General features: G+C 43.6%; 1 protein-coding gene across 2 annotated transcripts; it reads right to left on the reverse strand.

Moving 5' to 3' along the window:
- Positions 1 to 706: 706 nt before the first annotated feature.
- LOC135522276 (nuclear receptor subfamily 2 group F member 5) lies at positions 707 to 21,165 on the reverse strand. 2 transcript variants are annotated; one of them, XM_064948378.1, is made up of 4 exons: positions 20,088 to 21,165; positions 5,654 to 5,934; positions 5,010 to 5,256; positions 707 to 2,799 (listed from the first exon to the last, which is right to left on the reverse strand). In XM_064948378.1, exons 1-4 carry the CDS (start codon positions 20,452 to 20,454, stop codon positions 2,483 to 2,485), a joined length of 1,212 nt encoding a protein of 403 aa, XP_064804450.1. In that variant the 5' UTR covers positions 20,455 to 21,165; the 3' UTR covers positions 707 to 2,482. The 2 variants fall into 2 exon arrangements, with proteins under 2 accessions (XP_064804450.1, XP_064804451.1); XM_064948379.1 differs by lacking the exon at positions 20,088 to 21,165 and adding an exon at positions 15,195 to 15,320.
- Positions 21,166 to 21,443: the final 278 nt, after the last annotated feature.

Raw genomic sequence — 21,443 nt, forward strand, 5'->3', positions numbered from 1 at the left:
CACACACACACACACACACACCACCTTGAACTGAAGGGTCAAAGACCATGTGTGCACTTTCTCTTGATTTTCTCTCTCTATTTTTCTCCCTGACTCAAACACACACATACATCATTAAGTGAGAGGTCAGAGTGTTTGTTTACACTCTATCTCTCACACGAACAGCAGGGGAGTATCAACATTTGGGCTGCACCCTGCCGTGAGAGTTGGGGAGTCCCCCACTTTGTTTCTCACTGATTGGTTAAGACTATTGATTTGTTTCATGCCTCTGTACCCCATCATATCCAAACAACTCGAGATAAACACACTGTCCACACTGAGTGACTACTACTCATGGCCAATGGACTGCACTACATGGAATTACCCATATGACTTGAGCCATCTGTCATCAGCTTGGTCTAAAATGGCCACTTGAATTCATATCGACTTTGTGTATCACCTGATTTCAGTCTGTTCTTTGGTAAAAATATAATTTAGTTGTATTATGTTGTAGTCATAATGACAGAATATGCCGTGGTGTTTGAAGTGAATATACTTTTGATAGTCTACTTAAACATCTAAAATGTTAGTCATGGTTATGACTGGTTATGACATCTGTAAGTCATGTTTTAACAGCATTAGGCAATACATTCATAGAGTAGGATGTTAAGCTGGTTCGCATAGGTCTTACAAGTGGTTGAGATCATAGCAACACAAGACGGAGAAATAACTGTGAACAACATATGTTTATTTCAATTAATGGATCCATAATTTCCAAACAAAAATAGAGAGAAAAAAACATACTCTTATAGAAATATTCTGTGAACTAATTCATCAACAGACAGTCCTGCTCTCCAAGGTCCCAATGGCTTTCAAATCCCAATAATTGTTGCTGATACCACAGTGCCACGTTAAAAAAACAGACTGGTCGTCCAACAATCAGTGTTGCCTTACAGCCGTCATCAATTGATGGTAACTCAAACACATAATAATATCTATGCTACATCACAGTAGATGACCATTGTAACTTTAATGGAGGTTTGGAGGTTAGTGATACAATGTCCTAGTATGCTGCTTGAATGACAATTGAATTGAGGTGGTCTCTACCCTACATGACAATGACATGTGGAGGACATATTGCCTGTCATAACAGGTAACTTCAGATTATGGCACAGTCATAAAATAAATGCTCAGTGACAAAATCTTGTTCTAAGGCAAGTACAACTAGAGTTTTCAAATGCGTATTGATCCAGGCTCCATAACAATTAACATTTTTCACAAAAACATCAAATGTGATTGTGACATGAAACTAACTGGCATTAACTGGCATGTGTTATGTCATTTCTATGACAGCATTATGTAGATGTTATGAAGGGAAACTTGTATGATATTCCGCTTTGAAACAGTGGCAGAAGTACACTGACCATTACCAATTAGTGGCCCTGTAGTTTTGACCTCAAAATGGCAGCTTAGGAAGAATCTACCAGTGCTGTGTTTATGATGGGAGTAGGTCGAGTGTGGGTTCTGGATAGTTTCACATTGCAAGTGCCTATTTTTATTTTTTTATTTGCAACTTCCCACACCCTCTGACATCAAATTATAGACAAAACAAAAGGTATTTTTGTCACCACTACCACAAAGACAATCCAAACAATTAATATCCATGTTCCACTTTGATACAGGCTGTTGATATTTGTTTTGCCCAGGGTGAGGCGTGATTCTCTGTTTCCTAGTGGCATGTCTGTCCTGTCCTGTCCTGTCTGTCCTGTCTCCCCATCCTGAACCTGAGCTAGTCTCAACATACCCCTTAACGTGCATGTCTATCAGTCAATGACATACATATGGACACAATCATGAATTTCTCTCATGATAAACAGTGCTAATACACACACACACGCACAATAAATGTCTTCTGAAAATTCCAAGGAAATTTGGCATTCATTTTTTAATGGCTTCTGGTTTATTAAAAAATAATTGGTTGATGAAGAACCTTTGGCCTGGCTCTCTCGGTCAAGCAGTTCTATCGGCAAAGGCCTTGCTCTAAATCGCCAGACAGTGGAGATTCTTGGACACGTCTCCTTTAGATGCAAGCACAGTGCCAACAATAGAATGACTGCGTCGCCAGTAGCCGCAACCACTTCGAGTCCAAGACTGACAAAATTGCCTTTAACGGCGTGAGTCCTACAGAGCTGCAGGAGAACGGCGCAAAAACCCTTCTGCCAGCCCGTCTAGTGCCACCTCACAAACGTGGCGTTGGCGAAGTAGGAGGGGCCATGGCAGCCACCAAGTCTCTCTATTGGCTGTGGTCCCCTGGAGAAGAGGCGTGTGAATGGCTGGATTGGTGAATGGGGGAGGGGTGTGGTGACATAGTCAGGTGGTCGGTCTGCTTTTTGCTGGAATGGTGGTGGTCTTCCAGGGGATGGATGGAGGAGATAAACAGAGTGATTGAGGGATGGTTGATGAAGGCTGGATGAAGAGCTGAATACGCAGCGACTCGTCTTCCTCAGGGCCCGTTCTCGTTGTAGTGGAGGGAGATGGGGCGGTCGCGCTGCACGGGCATGTAGGGCCAGTTGTAGCTGGAGCCGGAGAGGAGCATGTCGCGCAGCAGCGTCTCGATGGGTGTCTTGCCCACCAGGCGCACAAAGAAAAGTTGCTCGATGACGGGCGAGGAGACGATGCGGAGGGAGGGCAGCCGCAGGAGCAGGCGGCCGAAGCGGTTGGGCTGGCTGGGGTACTGGTTCCTCACATACTCCTCCAGGGCACACTGGGACTTCTCCTGGATGCTCTCCACGTGGGCCACATCCGACAGGCCCATGGCATCTGAGAAGGGGAGGAAAAGATTAGGCGTTGATGAGTTTCTGGTTCATTATGCTTTTGATGAGTTGACCTAACACTGAATTGCAATGTGAAATTATGTCCAGCTACGTACATACATTAGAGCTGAAATGTCAGTATCCCTATGTATGTCATTCAATGTAGTGGAATACAATTCCATTTTCCTTCAGTTGTGGGTCGAGGTTTTGTCCATGCTCTCACACCTCCCCTAGCACCGGTCCCTGGTGTGAGTCTCACATCTCCCCTAGCAGCGGTCCCTGGTGTGAGTCTCACACCCCCTCTAGCACCAGTCCCTGGAGTGGGTCTCACACCTCCCCTAGCACCAGTCCCTGGTGTGAGTCTCACACCTCCCCTAGCACCAGTCCCTGGTGTGAGTCTCACACCTCCCCTAGCACCAGTCCCTGGTGTGAATCTCACACCTCCCCGAGCACCAGTCCCTGGTGTGAGTCTCACACCTTCCCTAGCACCAGTCCCTGGTGTGAGTCTCACACCACACAGAGAGTGTGTTGACTGTGTGTGATACTTTTCACACCCTTCGAGCTCGGTGGTTATGGGGTCAGAGGTGGGTGAACTCAAAACAAAGTCCCATTTAGTGTACTGCACGGTGCTGTGCTGTACTGCACGGTACCGTACTGCACATTCAGTACTACTGTGCCCGTGTTTCTGTCCCCAGTATGAACCTTGTTTAAAGGCTGCATCGAACAGTGAGGGTAATTTTCTCCCAAGTGCTTTACTCTAGTTTGCAGCTGGGACAGGATCCTTTACCCACCACCCAGCACGCTATTCCCTTTGTCACAGTACCCTTTAATCGGCCCCCTGCGCAATCTTGGTCCTGCTGAGCTTCAGTTCCGCATAACAAAAGATTAATATGCCTCATATTTTTGTCACATAGGGCCCCCCCAGGGGGAGTATAACTGCAAATTCTGACACATTTCCCACTTTGAGGGCAGGTGTGTAGTTTTTTTTAGCTATCTGCCATTTTAGGGTCTGTGTGAGGCATCAGTGGCTGAGAAAGCAAGGGCTGTCTGTGTGACTGAACCCTCGCATGCAACTCCGACACCTCCGCAGGCATCCTTTACAGGCACCACTTCCCTTTGTCTGGCTCCCTGAGCACACACTCTGGGGATGAAGATGGTGACAGTAGTAAGATGGCCGCTCTTTGATTCGGGGTGATGGAACTGGGATATAGGGTGAAATGTCTGTGGGCGGAGGTGAGAAGGGGTATTGAGAGTTTGTCTGTCCTTGTTAGCTCATGCAGGCAGGTCTCAATGGGGGGGCCTGGTCAACGACTGGTCTGTCTATCTCGTTGTGTGTACGTGCATGTGTGTGTGTGTGTGTGTGTGTGTCTCATTGTGTGTACGTGTATGTGTGTTGGCTGGAGTTGTGGGACGGATCACATGGATGCTCAGGGCAACAGGGGTTATGTAGGTCAGGGCCTGGGCTGTGGCGAATCCCTCTTGTCGCTGCAACCCACCATGAATAATTCAAGCACAGTGGTGGGGGCAGGGGTGAGAGGGCTGGGGTTTGGAGAGGAGGAAAGGGGAGGGGCTGCCTGACTGGTTTCAATAATAGATGGAAGCGTGAAGGAGAGGAGGGTGATGAAATAAATGAGGAGAGAGAAGGGGTTCTTCAGCCATCCAAATGGAAGACTGCGGGCATAGTTATTCTGACAAGCTGTGTGATGGAGACAAGGAAAAGGGCGATCGACAGGAAACAAAAAGCAAGACCTCAGAGTTGGGTTCTCTCACACTCATACCCCCTGGGTCATAAACAATGAATCCTAAACACATCTCAATCCCAGATCTGACAGCATTCTGGGTGGCGTAGAATAACCATAACTTTCTACTGTGCCTCATACAGTGGCAAAAGTGGTGTATCAAAGCAATAAGCAAACTATTGTTTTTATATTACTATTTCACCAATATCTACGCTTCTTTATCTCATAAGTAGTCTATCCATGATAATATTTGTATGGTATCCATACATTATTGATACATTGTTTACAAAGGCATTGTTAACCACTTGGTTGTTAACCACATGCTGTATCGCAGACTCTATACGTCTACTAACTTATCTGGAGTGACCACTATTAGCTATATGTGTAGTTCCGCACAAAATACGACACAAACTATCCTACAGATAGATATAAACAAAGACATATAGAAACAGAAACCACTAAAGTCAACGCCACTCACCGGAAGTGAAGAGCACGATGGATTTGAGGCAGGAGTACTCAGCTGTGTCCACCTGCAGAACCTTCAGTTTCTCCACCTGCTCCTGGAACACCCGGATGTGGTCCATGAATGCCACCACGCGCTCCGCAGACATGGGCGATGCGTGCAGGCCAGCCGCCGCCAGCAGTGGCGCCACGTGCAGCGGCATGGAGCACTGGGCCGCGTTCAGCACAAACAGCTCACTCCATGACATGCGCAGGAGCGCCACCTAGGGCATGGGAGGAATGATGGTAGAATTGGTTAGTTCAGAGTAGACAGAGGGTGGTTCTGGGAAATAGGGATAACAGTGTTTATCTTCCTTATGCAGATGATTGAGTATGGCAAGTGTTAGTGATATGCTCCAACTTAAAGGCTGCTGAACCCACAATTGAACCTTTACATGACGTACCAAATGGAAACAGACATATTTGTTCAGGGCAATATCTGTGTTGAGCATCTACAGCTCATCCATAAGGGACTACCCAAATAAAGTGACCACACCACATCTCTATAAGCATTCATAATTTCTATTCTCTAGTCAGGCATAACAAAAGATTATAGTCAGGCATAAAAAAATATTTAGTCAGGCATAGTTTCTAGTCAGGAATCAGGGTGGTCCTCCTCACCTGGTCCATGAGCTGAAGGTCAGGGAAGAAGGGGATGTTCTTGGCCCACTCCACAGCGCTGAAGAGCAGCCGTGCGGCCAGCTCGCAGATGTTCTCGATGCCCATCAAATTGTTTCCCTGCATGCACTGGGACCCGTAGCGGGATGTGGGATAAGGCTCGGCGCGCAGCAGCAGAGAGATGAATCCTGATAGGTAGGGCTGCCCGTTGTAAGGGTCGCTGCCATTGGTCAGGTACTGACCCGGGCTAGACTGGGAGTTGGACATGCGGCCTCTCTGGACAGCTGAGGGAGAGAGAGAAAGAAAGAAAGGGTTAAGAGAATAAGGAGATATGGCATTTGAATTTTATGAGCAAAATACATTTGCCCTCTTTTGACATTTCATCATACACAAGTGCTAGAAGCTAATTGTTTGGCGTGGTGCAGGTACACCTACTGCACCATTCGTTCATTCATGTGGCTGCACCCTATGAGATTTTATTTCAATCCAGGCTGGCACAGTTACAGTAACATTTAGGACCTGAAGCTTCTCTGTCATCACGTCGTCATTACTGCATCCAGCACTAACCGGCTTGATTTAGTAGGCTGCAATTACCACCGTGTCATAAAGCACCATCTAGAGGCACTCAGACGAGTCTGCTCTTTCTCAATGGGAATATATAGGGCCAAATCACACTGGGGCTAGCAGCTAAAAGACATGTCATGGCGGGTGCCTGGGGAGAGGAGGAAGGAGGGTGGAGGTTGGAGGTGGGGGGCGCAAAGTGTGGAGAAACGGGGGGTAATTTCTGCGGCTCTAAATGTGTCGGCACTCTGTCTCCTGACCGGCAGACACCGGTGCCGTGCATCAGTGAGTAATGGCAACCAGCAGCCAGTAAAGACACTACGGTTCTTCACACCTCTCCCCCCCCCCGACTGCCAAATGGCTCAGCCGAAGAGGAAGAGGGCACGCAGAGGCTAAGCACACATCCCCACCCCCGCCGAACTATGATGTGGCGGCTCAAAGCCCATTTGGAAAACACCTGTTCAGTCATCCCCGCTGTCTGACTAATAACTCCATCTACAGTTACAGAACGAGGGAGAGGGAAGGGAAGGGAAGGGAAGGGAAGGGAAGGGAAGGGAAGGGAAGGGAAGGGAAGGGAAGGGAAGGGAAGGGAAGGGAAGGGAAGGGAAGGGAAGGGAAGGGAAGGGAAGAGAGAGGTGATGAGGGAAGGCAGAGGTAGTGACAGAATGAGTGATAGAAAAGGTTAACAGAGAGAGGAGCAAGAGAAAAGAGTGTAGGAGAGAGGGGCGAGAGAGAGAGAGAGAGAGAGAGAGAAGGAGGGCTAGGGTTTGGAAAATACTTTGAAACTCAGCATCACCTGTCCTTCGACACAATAGCTGTGAAAATTGAATACACTACAGTGTATCAAAGAGGGCAGGTCAAATCACTCAAGAACATAGTAAGTCAATAGATTCGTCCATAGAATTTCAAGACTGTTGACTGATTAGAAAAACGTTTGAGTTTGTGACCAAAAAATATTGGTCTCCCTTGAACTCAAGCAACTTCTGTCCCAGGGAAAGAATGTTGTCTCATTTTGCAAAGAACAACACAGCGTACAGAGACAGCATTGAACAATGGGCCATACCATGTCACTCACAAAAAACAACAACTCCTGGTCGTACTAAAACCTGAACTTTTTTCTAGAGCACTGTTGTCCTTCATTAGAGGTTTGTATGTTATAACTATCTGAATTTAAAAAAGATGTATCAATACATCATAATGATTAATGCCATAATCCACCAGACGCCAAATCCACCACTTCCACTTGTCTTCTGAAAGGCCTCTATGAGGAGGTTGTGTGTGAATGCATGAGTCGAAATGACGCATCAAAAGGATCTCTATGTGAATGAGCAAGGGAAATGAATGAGACAGAGAGAGAAGGGCACAGACAGAGTAAAAGGGAGAGGGAGTGGCATTGGATGAGAGAGAGAGAGAGAGAGAGAGAGAGAGAGAGAGAGAGAGAGAGAGAGAGAGAGAGAGAGAGAGAGAGAGAGAGAGAAAGGATGTAGGGACAGACTTGAATGCCTGCCATAATCGATTTCTAATTGGTCGGCGGTGGCCTAGTGTGGTTGGAAAGACTGGCAAACAGTGGGACCAAACAACTAAAGAGCCTAAAACCCCAAACAGAAAGACCATGGCAATACATTGAACCTCATGGTACATAAATAAGGCAGAGGGGAGAAAAGGGCACGAAACAAGTATCATGGGCGATTTCAGCTGTGACTTTTAAAAAACACCACCACAGCGAGTCACAGAGAGTGTGTGGCGTTGGAGTTAAGCACGCCTCATCTTACCACGGCTGTCCTTATTTGGCCTTTAGTCACTGCTACAAGACAGTTGAGCAAACTATTGTAGATAAATACAATGAAGGACTATCTGCTACTGTAAAAGGTCATCGTCAGGGGCTATGTACTAGAAGCATGACAGATTTGGCACAGTCTCATTGTCAACTAAGATTAGTGGTATAATGGTTTTCATGTAGTCCCTTAAAAGTCTGCTAACAAAAAACACAACATACTGTAACATTCAAAACACAGATACACACAACAATAGTTTTTTTGTTTGTGTAAGCCCGCTCAGAGAGGAGTGTCTGATGAGTGTGTGACATTCATGTGTTATTCCTGTGCTTCTCACAGATTCCTTTAGTTTGGGTTAAACTCTGAACTCTGGGTTCACTGCTCTCACTCTGCACGCAAGGGTAACAGTGAAGCACCAACCCCCGGGCAAAACGTCAAACCATTTACCCGTAGTCAAATACAAATACACAGAGGAAAGTGGGGCAGGGCAGTGAGAAAGATGTGGAGAGAAAGAGAGGAAGAAAGGGTGAGAAGAAAGGAGAGAAAAAAAGAGGTTGAGAAAAAAGATGAAGGTGAGTGTAAGAGGAGAGAATTGAGAAATGGTTCCCAAACTGTGGGGGATTGGAAAGGGAGGACGTGGGGTCCCCCCCACAAAAATAAATAAATTAAGGAACTCAGTCCGGCTTTAAACATACTCTTGAAAGTTGTAATAGTAGAATGCACAAGGTGCAATTTGGAAATTGGGTAGTGCATCATCAGTTCCTCTTGACATGTTAGTCATTGCAGACCTTAGAGACCTATAAATATCACATGAGTACACATTAGACATGACAAAATGTGTAGAATTGCAGGAAATTTGTTATTTTACCTTTAACTAGGCAAGTCAGTTAAGAACAAATTCTTATTTTCAATGACAGCCTAGGAACAGTGGGTTAACTGCCTGTTCAGGGGCAGAACGACAGATTTGTACCATGTCAGCTCAGGGGTATGAACTTGCAAACTTCCGGTTACTAGTCCAACACTCTAACCCCTAGGCTACCCTGCCGCCCCCGAAATAAGCTTTCAACATACAAAATTCTCCCCATCAACAAGAGGGCTGTGAACAGTTTGTGTCATGAACAGTGCTTGTGCCCATAGAAATAGACGTGGCGTGTGCGCGTGGGGGGGGGCACAGAATATTCCTCAATGCTGGAAAGGGGGGCCATAGTAAAAAAGTTTGGGAACCCTTGAAAGAGACAATGGGATCGAGGAAGAGGGAGGGAAACAGAGTGAAGTATGACATTGTATGGAAAGGAAGAGGCAACGGGTAAAGAGACAGGGAAAAAGAGAGACTCAGACAGACGGGGATGGAGAGAGCTCCCGGTGAGGATGCTCAAAAGCATTAGCTGCAAACGTAGCCCCTTTAATATCCACCCAGTCACGTTGGCGCTGCTTTAATGAAACAGATGTGAATTCATAACAGAAATGCACCCTTGCACGAAGGACTGGTCTGGTTTTCTCTCTATTCGATCACACAAAAAAGCTATGCTATACAAGCGACTCAATCATTTTCATTACATTGAGTTAAAACTCAATGGCTGTTTATCAAGGAAATTGGTGTAAAGTCACCTGGACTCAGAAACAATACTTCAAAATGTTACAATGGACATGGATGATGCTAGACAATGTAAAAGCTAGCCTTTCATATTGGAACAATAGGCTAACCTGGCTATTGTACAGACAAGAGAGAAAATTAGAGACTCAACAAAGAAATATGACAATATGACAAGCAATGTATCGTGAACTGGAGTCTATTCACCTTGAGGTGTCAAAGGAAGCCCATCTCTGCAGAGTGAGGTCTATTCCTCCACACACATCCCCCTCCTCTAAAATATTCAATTCTAGCCGTGGGGATATCAGAATGGGAAACGACTAGTGCCTCAGCTCAATGGTCTCTTCGTGGCCTATCACTTCAATGGAGGCTGCTTTCTGGCAGTGAATAATGGCAAGGCCTCTGTCAATATGGAAGCCATGGTGCTGGAACCTCCCCGACAGCTTAGACTGGGGGGAATGAATTAGCCTATTAGCTTTACGTAAAGATACCTATTCTAACATGTCAATAAACTATGACAGTATTGTAATAGGGAAATGTTTTGGCGGGCCAGAGTTTAGGGGGCAAACTAGTTTCGGTTTTTGATTGCCTGCTCATACAAACTGTGTTTGGGTTAGTCAAAAAAGGCAGTCAGTTCACGAGCCGTGGTACTTACTCAATAGAGTCAACCTCACATTTGGACCTTGAACATGTCCATTATTAATGTTTAGTTTCTGGTTCCCGTTGACCTACAGTATATCTGTCTCTGTGTTTGGTTGGTGTGAACCAAGGTTCACCAACTGTAGCAATCCTATGTATGAGTAACTGAATATCAATATACAGGACTCTCCCTGTGTTATTTACCATTGTGGGACACACACTAGGAGTCACAATTGAGATAATCTGTCTTTGAATGTTCTGTCTATGAACAGTCGTAACTATGTACTTACTATGAACAATCTAAAGCAGGGGTCACCAGCAGCCCACCTTTGAGTAAATCGCCAAACAATTCTTAAAGTACATGCAATTTTCACGTGTTCCACGACAAACTGTCATAAACAAATCTCAGAAGTATCAGACACCACAAGCTCCCAGCTACTATTTATTAACATTATCACACCCCTAGTTAGTCACTATTGGCTTAAAAAGCCAAACCTAACACTATCTGCCAATTCACGTCCAGCAATATTGCTCCTGTCTGTCTGTGTGGTGCGTGCGTTTGTGACTCCGTGTGTAGCCAGCTGATGTGATAACCGTCTTGTGGGTTGACAGAAATACTTTCCCCCAATCAAATCAAATCAAACATTATTTGCCACATGCGCAAGAATACAACAAGTGTAGACTTTAACGTGAAATGCTTACTTACAAGCCCTTAACCAACAGTGCAATTCAAGAAGAAGAATATATTTACAAAGAAGACTAAAATAAAAAGTAATAATAAAAAGTAACACAATAAGAATAACAATAACGAGGCTATATACAGGGGCACCGGTACCGATTCAGTGTGTGGGGGTACAGGCTAGTTGAGGTCATCTGTACATGTAGGTGGGGGAGAAGTGACTATGCATATGTAACAGACAAACAGCGAGTAGCAGCAGTGTACAAGGGGGAGGGAGATGTTAATGTAAATTGTCCGGTGGCGATTTTAATGACTTGTTCAGCAGTCTAATGGCTCGGGGGTAGAAGCTGTTAAGGAGCCTTTTGGTCCTAGACTTGGCGCTCCGGTATCGCTTGCCGTGCGGTAGCAGAGAAAACAGTCTATAACTTGGGTGACTGGAGTCTCTGACAATTTTACGGGCTTTTCTCTGACACCGCCTATTGTATAGGTCCTGGATGGCAGGAAGCTTGGCCCGAGTGATGTACTGGGCTGTTCGCACTACCCTCTGTAGTGCCATACGGTCAGATGCCGAGCAGTTGCCATAACAGGAGGTGATGCAACCGGTCAGGATTGCATCACGATGGTGCAGCTGTAGAACCTTTTGAGGATCTGGGGGCCCATGCCAAATCTTTTCAGTCTCCTGAGGGGGAAAAGGTTTTGTCGTGCCCTCTTCACGACTGTCTTGGTATGTTTGGACCATGATAGTTCGTTGGTGATGTGGACACCAAGGAACTTGAAAATCTCGACCCACTCCACTACAGCCCCGTCAAAGTTAATGGGGGCCTGTTCGGCCCGCCTTTTCCTGTAGTCCACAATCAGCTACTTTGTCTTGCTCACATTGAGGGAGAGGTTGTTGTCCTGGCACCACACTGCCAGTTCTCTGACATCCTCCCTATAGGCCGTCTCATCATTGTCTGTGATCAGGCCTACGACTGTTGTGTCGTCAGCAAACTTAATGATAGTGTTGGAGTTGTGTTTGGCCAAGCAGTCGTGGGTGAAAAGGGAATACAGGAGGGGACTAAGTACACACCTCTGAGGGGCCCCAGTGTTAAGGATCAGCGTGCCAGACGTGTTGTTACCTACTCTTACCACCTGGGGAGGCCCGTCAGGAAGTCCAGGATCCAGTTGCCGAGGGAGGTGTTTAGTCCCAGAGTCCTTAGCTTAGTGATGAGATTGTGGGCACTATGGTGTTGAATGCTGAGCTGTAGTTGATGAACAGCATTCTCACATAGGTGTTCCTTTTGTCCAGGTGAGAAAGGGCGGTGTGGAGTGCGATTGAGATTGTGTCATCTGTGGATCTGTTGGGGTGGTATGCGAATTGGATTGGAGTGGGTCTAGGGTGTCCGGGAGGATGCTGTTGATGTGAGCCATGACCAGCCTTTCAAAGCACTTCATGGCTACCAACGTGAGTGCCTCGGGGCGGTAATCATTTAGGCAGGTTATCTTCGCTTCCACAGGGACTATGGTGGTCTGCTTGAAACAAGTAGGTATTACAGTTTTGGTCAGGGAGAGGTTGAAAATGTCATTGAAGACACTTGTTAGTTAGTCCGCGCATGCTTTGAGTACAGGTCCTGGTAATCTGTCTGGCCCAGTGGCTTTGTGAATATTGACCTGTTTAACTTCTTCGATATAGGGGGCGCTCTTTTAATGTTTGGATAAAAAAACGTTCCCGTTTTAAACAAGATATTTTGTCATGAAAAGATGCTCGACTATGCATATAATTGACAGCTTTGGAGAGAAAACACTCTGACGTTTCCAAAACTGCAAAGATATTGTCTGTGAGTGCCCTAGAACTAATGCTACAGGCGAAACCAAGATGAAATTTCATACAGGAAATGCCCCAGATTTTGAATGCGCTGTGTTCCAATGTCTCCTTATATGGCTGTGAATGCGCGAGGAATGAGCCTACACTTTATGTCGTTTCCCCAAGGTGTCTGCAGCATTGTGACGTATTTGTAGGCATATTATTGGAAGATTGACCATAAGAGACTACATTTACCTGGTGTCCGCTTGGTGTCCTCCGTCGAAATTATTGCACAATCTCCAGCTGCGTCCACTTTTCCATTAGGTTCAGAGGAGAAAGGCAACTGCCACGAATGATTTATCATCGAATAGATATGTGAAAAACACCTTGAGGATTGATTCTAAACAACGTTTGCCATGTTTCTGTCGATATTATGGAGTTAATTTGGAAAAATGTTTGGCATTGTAATGACTGAATTTTCGGGGGGTTTTCTTAGCCAAACGTGATGAACAAAACGGAGCGATTTCTCCTACACAAATAATCTTTTTGGTATTTGCTATCTAACTGAGAGTCTCCTCATTGAAAACATCCGAAGTTCTTCAAAGGTAAATGATTTTATTTGAATGCTTTTCTTGTTTTTGTGAAAATGTTGCCTGCTGAATGCTAGGCTTAATGCTATACTAGCTATCAATACTCTTACACAAATGCTTGTGTAGCTATGGTTGAAAAGCATATTTTGAAAATCTGAGATGACAGTGTTGTTAACAAAAGGCTAAGCTTGTGAGCCAATATATTTATTTCATTTCATTTGCAATTTTCATGAATAGTTAACGTTGCGTTATGCTAATGAGCTTGAGGCTATGATTACGCTCCCGGATACGGGATTGCTTGACGCTAGAGGTTAAAGGTTTTGTTCACATTGGCTACCGGCAGAGTTATTCACATTCATCCAGAACAGCTGGTGCTCTCGTGCATGCTTCAGTGTTGCTTGCCTGGAAGCGAGCATAAAAGGCATTTAGCTCATCTGGTCGGCTCGCGTCACTGGGCAACTTGCGTCTGAGTTTCCCTTTGTAGTCCGTAATAGTTTTCCAGCCCTGCTACATCCGACGAGCATCAGAACCGGTGTAGTAGGATTCAACCTTAATCCTGTATTGATACTTTGCTTGTTTGATGGTTCGTCTAAGGGCATAGCGGGATTTCTTATAAGCGTCCGGATTAGTCTCCCACTCAATGAAAGCGTCATCGCTAGCCTTTAGCTCGATGCAGATGTTGCTTGTAATCCATGGCTTCTGGTTGGACAACAGTTGAAGTCTGAAGTTTAAATACACTTAGGTTGGAGTCATTAAAACTCCATTAAAACTTTTTCAACCACTCCACACATTTCTTGTTAACAAACTATAGTTTTGGCAAGTTGGTTAGGACATCTACTTTGTGTCCCAACAATTGTTTACAGACAGATTAATTAACTTACAATTCACAGTATCACAATTCCATTGGGTCAGAAGATTACATACACTAAGTTGATTGTGCCTTTAAACAGCTTGGAAAATTCAAGAAGATGATGTCATGGCTTTAGAAGCTTCTGAAAGGCTAATTGACATCATTTGAGTCAATTGGAAGTGTACCTGTGGATGTATTTCAAGGCCAACCTTCCTACCTTCAAAGTGCCTCTTTGCTTGACATCATGGGAAAATCTAAAGAAATCAGCCAAAACCTCAATTTCCAAATGCCTGAAGGTATCACGTTCATCTGTACAAACAATAGTACGCAAGTATAAACACCCTGGGACCACGCAGACGTCAAGAAGGAGACGCATTCTGTCTCCTAGAGATGGACGTACTTTGGTGCGAAAAGTTCAAATCAATCACAGAACAACAGCAAAGGACCTTGTAAAGATGCTGGAGGAAACTGGTATAAAAGTATCTATATCCACAGTAAAACGAGTCCTATATCGACATAACCTGAAAGGCCACCCAGCAAAAAAGAAGACACTGCTCAAAAACCGCCATAAAAAAGCCAGAATACGTTTTACAACTGCACATAGGGACAAAGATGGTACTTTTTGGAGAAATGTCCTCTGTTCTGATGAAACAGAAATTGAACTGTTTGGCCATAACGACCATCGTTATTTTTTCGGAAAAATGGATGGTCTAGGATTTTTTTCCCCCTGGTTGCACGTGACATGCTGGTAAAAATTTGGATAAAATTATTTAAGTTTGCCTGCATTAAAGTCCCCGGTCACTAGGAGCGCCGCTTCTGGGTGAGCAGGTTCTTATTTTCTTATGGCCTTATAGAGTTGGTTGAGAGTGGTCTTCGTGCCAGTTTCGCTTTGAGGTGATAAATAGATGGCTACAAAAAAATACAGATGAGAACTTTCTTGGTAGATAGTGTGGTCAACAGCTTATCATAAGGTACTTTACCTCAGGCGAGCAATACCTCTGGACTTTTTTAATATTAGACATCGCACACCAGCTGTTATTGACAAAAAGAAACAACACCCCCACCCCTCGTCTTACCAGAGGTAGCGTCTCTGTTGTGCCGGTGCATGGAAAATCCTGCCAGCTCTATATTGTCCGTTTTACTTCGCTCAGCCTGCGTCCCCTTTTCCGGCGTCTTTTCTTCACGCAAAAGGCGCGGGTCTGGGCCTGTTCCAGTGAAATCAGGATATCCTTCTCGTCGGACTCGTTAAAGTAAAATGTTTCTTTCAGTCCGCGGTGAGTAATCGCTTTTCTGATGTCCAGAAGATATTTTCTGTCATAAGAGACAGTAGCAGCAACATTATGTTCACAATAAGTAAAAACATAAGTTACATAAAATGCCCAAAAAATACAAAATTGCACAATTGGTTTTGAGAATGTAAAACGTCAGCCATGTTCTTCGGCGCCACCTTCATACAATCCTTCTCAATTAAATGTTAACTGCAAAGTAGGCATACCTGGCAGAAGTATATCATGAGTAAGTATATAGTAAAACTTTGCCAATAAATGAGCATTTGCAGTACAGAACCATCACTGGACCAGCACATTCGACGGTACAATCCTCACTCTTGCTAGATGTGCAATTAAAGGGACAGATGCACAACTAAAGGGGAATTACACAAAAAAAGGAATTAGTTAGTTTTATTCCAAACTTTTAAAAATGGGTATTCTGATTTGCTTTAAGCTTTCACATGGAATCAGAACATCCAATTTTGTTGTTTCTCTATGAATAATTGCAATTTTGAGAGTAAAAAAAAACTGAAAATATAAAATCAGTTGGGAAAATATAAAATAGAATTTGGAAGAAAAATTCTATAGGACCCCCCTTGTTTATTAACCATTATTTTACCAGGTATATTGACAGAAAACATAGCTAGAAAAGAATTAGTAGCTCACGACACGTTTCATTTTTTAAAAGTAGCTCCCGTGCTAGAAAAGGTTGGAGACTTCTGATCTAGAGTGTGTACTCTAATGGATAGTGTGCCTGCCCATGCCAATATCTGGGTGCATGTCACCATGTGAGTTCGTATCTGTGACCATGTCACTATGTGTGGTAGCTGGTAGGGAATGTATTGTATGCATGAGAAGGCTGTTAGTTGTGAATGTCAAATTGCCTATGTGTCAAGTATACAGTGTGTTCTTCGAACGTGTGAATTTGACAAACATCACAGTCTATATTGGTCTTTTTTGGTCTCACTAAGGTCAGAGGAGCACATACGGAACATTCCGACAGCAGAACATGATATGCACTTCACTCCCAACTAGCCCAAGGAACTGTCAGCCAGTTGCACAGGTTCACTGTCTCTCTCTTCCTCACTCCCTCCTCATCCCTTAAACAAGTGTTCTACTCTAAGCAGGAATGTCATTGAAAAACATGGAGTAGAGATGCCAGAGGTGCCAAACAGGTAGAGCAGCAAAGAGGTAAATATGACCTTTTACATGACTATTTAGTATAAATCAACCTTTAACACAAGATATTAGATATGTATGTGGGCTGAAATAGAGTGACCTCTCAGTCAAGTTACATACTAAGGGTCACCCTAAAGATCAGCTGGACTGTCCAAATAATGCTCCAGAATTAGCCACGTACAACACCAGCGAATGTGAAACTTGTCTTAAATAATGAAGATGTGTGTGTGGTATATTTTGGAGCCAGTTACTGCATGGATTGGATCCATTACTCACTCACTTTTTGTACCTTACTAAAAAGTTGGCATGTTTAACAGAATTTCGCCACTAGGGAGTGGTGCATTTTTGGAGAGGGAGGGGAGATGTGGGGCACTGACTTGGTCAACAAGAAAGGCCCACGTAACCACAAACATAACCTGTCAGGTTTGTTTTTATATGCTTTGTTGCTGATATTCTGCTATATTTGTTTATTTTCACTGGTAGAGGCCTCCTACACCATCAATTCATTACTTTTAACAATGTTACCAACAGTAGAAGGGCGTGGGTAAAATCACTGGGGAAGCCAGAAAAAAAGCCATATTACAACCTATGTGTTGTGACAATTGCGTTGTTTGCTCTATAACCTATAATCTGTCAAGTGAAGTCCCCAATCATTTTGCATGTAACAAACAGTTACATGACCTACAGCATGGTCAAACAAGTTAATGTTTCTGACATTCTTGGACTACTAAACAACTATTGATTTAGAACCCCGGAGAGTTATCACAAGTCGCAAAGAAAACAGGAGCTACTTCCACTATTCCAGCACCATTTCAACTTCAACATTTCAACATCATCAATCACCTCTGCTTAGTCTAATACAGTGACAACTAAAAGATACAAAAAACAAGTCAGTCCAATCATCATAAGCTAAATATGATGTGGGTGTCCATGGTTCCAATTCTGTGTGTGTGTGTGCACATGTGTGCAAGTAGAAAAAACATGTTCATTCAGCCTACTTGTAGAGAAAGGCCAATGCCATCCTCCTCTCTTTCAAGTTGACAAAACAGTCTATCACTCTGTCATACAGTACATGCTTTTTTTGTATTGTTGTCCTGGGCTACCTGGCTAAAATGTTTGTGTGACAAAACTGCACATTTTAGAGTGGCCTTTTATTGTCCCCTGCACAAGGTGCACCTGTGTCATGCTGTTTAATCAGCTTCTTGATATGTCAAACCTGTCAGGTGGATGGATTATCTTGGCAAAGGAGGATTTGCTCATTAACATGGATGTAAACAAATTTGTGCCATTTTGTTTGAGAAATAAGCTTTTTCTGCGTGTGGAAAATCTCTGGGATCTTTTATTTCAGCTCATGAAACATGGGACCAACACTTTATATTTTTGTTCAGTATATCTTTTTTCTTGGTCCATTTTTTGGGGATGTCTGGCTTCCCACTGTTTACCAATCCATGTGTCGAGAATAGCGTGATATTTAGATGATTATTGTGTACATGGCTTGCATAACACAAGTAGGCAATAACTTGTAGTGCTTTCTTTATATTTGGGAAAATGAAAGAAGATATTTCTGATGACTTTTAAAGACGTGACAGTCCTCTGCTTTAACCCAAGAGCAAACACTCGTTTTTGAATAACTATTACAAAATGAATTATTGATAGTTCCAACAATCAATTTGAGATTATTTCAAATCCACATTTTGGGCAGGATTGTACATTTGTGTATTTCCAAAATGTTCCAAAATTCACAGGGATTATAACTCAGAAAGCCCAATAGCCTTCTTTCATCCACCGACCCAGGTGCATTATGTGCATTAGTGCATTAGGTGCATTATGTAGAAGAAACATGACTTATGTATGACCTCTGAGGAAGACGAAAAGAAGCTTTGGGGGTGTAGTCTTACTGCTTTCTCGCTGCTACCAGTAAGTTTTTTATGTGATTGCAATTCTGAATTTAAATGTGTGCAATTGGTGCTTCTAGTATTAATTTCCCCACCATTAGTCTACCTCTGAACATTTCAGGGCAAATTGTTAGCAGGACATTATCTTAGGCCCTATTGCCGAGTTAGAAACATATGTGTAGACTATTTCACACCAAATAATGCCTCTAATATTTTGGTTATTATAATCTGACTAAAAAGTTTAATTTGTTTTTCTTTTGGTGTTTGAAAATTATTGTTAGGTCTAAAGAAAACAATTAAATATGTTGTATTTACTACCTGACACAGGTTGCCGTTTAAAAGCATTGTTAACACTTGGTTGTAGTACAACACAAGACTGGATAATATTTCAATTATAATGATTGATTGAATGTCAATTAGAAAAGGCCTGCATTAACCACGTCGTCATCTTCAATTTAAAATCAACACTTTTAATATTTTAAAGAAGTGCAATATTTTAAAATTGTCCTCAAATGCACTGACACTTACGAAGACACGTCTCTAGGCCTATAATCCACGATGAGGATGAGTCTGTTTTGCGTGTGATTGACCTGTACCAATTTAATCAACACTTGAAAGAATTTAGATTTTTTAAATCGTGTTTATGCTGAATAATAATCTAGACCATATAATAGTAACATAGCAAAACAGTAGTTAATTTATAATGTAGCCAAATAATGGTCTGATAACATATTGAGTGTGTTTATGTAGATGAAAGGTCAACAGACTGCGGCGCGTCTTCTGTTGACTACAGTTTGTGTCACTATTTGCACTGCTTATGGTCATATCATAGGAACCTTTTGGAGTGTCCACAACAGCTTGCGTGGCCAGGTATCAATAATTATAGTTTATAATTTGCGATAAAATATATTTCAATAAGCTAACAAGGTTGACTCCAGAGTAGGCTACACTGCACAGCGATGCATGTATTTATGTTTATAGAAATGTAGTGTTGGTGGATAACGCATAAAACACAGAGTACAACGACGTCCAGCATGGAGACACGCATGTGCAAAGCTTTTGTGGGGATTTCGAGTGTCTGGTTCGCGTGTTATAATTTACACAGCTCGTCTGATTGAACATGACACAGCAAGGTCCTAGCTGACTGATTAAAAGTAAAACGCAGTGCTTTGCGAACACGTCGCCACTGTTCATCTTTCGCACTAATTGACAAGTTCTTAAACATGCACAATACAATACATGTAGCGGGCCCTCTTGTAAACGAATAGGGTGTCGGGGAGCAAACACCAGAATTAATGGGGAGACAAAGGGAGCCCTTTTCCGAGGGGAGAAAAATAATTGCATACCATGGATTGAATAGGAAATACAAGGGTAGACGATCTGAAACAACAAGCATTGCGTTACAGCAGACTACAGATGCCTTTTAGGAGAACTATGACTGATAGAAGCAGTAAATATATAAGACACGGATATATATCGTGAAAGCGCTAACGTTATATGGTTTCAACTTTACGCACCGATATTCGTGACACCAAACGTCCGCCAAAACCAATTTGAACATTTTATTAGTTTACATTACATTTACATAAAGGCTACAGTCTTCAACGAATCTAAAATCCTGTCTTACCTTCTCTTCTCATACCGACTTTGAGGCACTTCTTCAGTCGGCAGTACTGGCACTGGTTTCGATGATGTTGGTCGATGGGACAGTCCCGGTTCCCCCGACATGTATAACTGAGGTTCCGTCGCACCGAACGCTTGAAGAAGCTTTTACAGCCCTCGCAGGTGAATTGGCCGTAATGCTTGCCACTGGACTTATCCCCGCACACCATGCAGTCCACGTTGGGAATCTTGTCCCCGGAAAGTGCATCGTTCCCCGGGGTGGAACCAGAGGGGGTTCCCGGTGTCCCGCCAGGCTCCTGACTGCAAATCTGTAGCTGGGACCCGGGATCCGCCGAAATGTTCTCTTGCCACTGGTTTACTACCATTGCCATGCTATCCTAAAACACTTTGGTTAAACAACAGATACAAGTCCAACTCCGTAGCGCGGGGAGGAGATAAGAATCCGTTCTGACGTCTTGGGAAAACAAGGCAGGGCGAAAAGGCGCTTCCCACTTCCTCCAAAAAGTATTTAATATATTCTCAAATAGATGTTCTTAATTCGTTAATCAAATGTCCCTGTCGTAAACGTATCGTCTGTAAACTTCTATCAAAGTTTACGAAGACAGCACGGTATCAACATGACTATTTCGTAAGAATGGAACCTACTGCCAGTGTTCTCCTCTCGGGAGAAATCCATAAACACGCTCTCTCAAAAACTTAGTGTTTTTGAAAAGTCGACCAACAGCATGTACAGAATGGAGAAGTGGTCGTTAAAGTGTCATGTTCATGAATATCGACTGCCTCGAATCTTATTCTGCTTAATAATCGAACTGAACTAAATCAACATCTTCTCTCAATCACAAAATTACAATACTGACCATAGTTCTACGCAATTATGTGATCGAAGTTGTCTTGTGAACTCATACGGACGTGCAATACCAAAAGAAAAGTTGCTTTCGTTCCTCTAATGTTGTGCGCCACGATGAGGACTGAATAGAAATGACGACCAACCATGGATGGAGTGCTCTGTGGTAGATGCAGTATATTTACAAGCAGATATCTTTGCCAATCATGTACTTCACCCGTCGGCAGCCTGTCCCATCTCTGAGAATCATAGTTAGAATTCGGTGAAAGTGACACTAAACAGACGTGCTTGTAGCCCCCCCACCATCACCACCACCATATAAGGCCAAAACTACCATATAAGGCATGACCCCTCCTCTCGTTGAGAACGGTTTTACGCATGAACGGGCAGATTCAATTGGCAAGAGGAGAATAAAGAAGTAAGGCACTCTCCAATTGGGCAGCCGCGGATTAGCTATACAGTATGTTCTGGTTGATAGAGTGGCTGTGTTATTCCTGTATAGCAGTGTAGCTGTAT

This window comes from Oncorhynchus masou, chromosome 30, assembly GCF_036934945.1.
Source record: "Oncorhynchus masou masou isolate Uvic2021 chromosome 30, UVic_Omas_1.1, whole genome shotgun sequence".
NCBI classification, from domain to species: domain Eukaryota; kingdom Metazoa; phylum Chordata; class Actinopteri; order Salmoniformes; family Salmonidae; genus Oncorhynchus; species Oncorhynchus masou.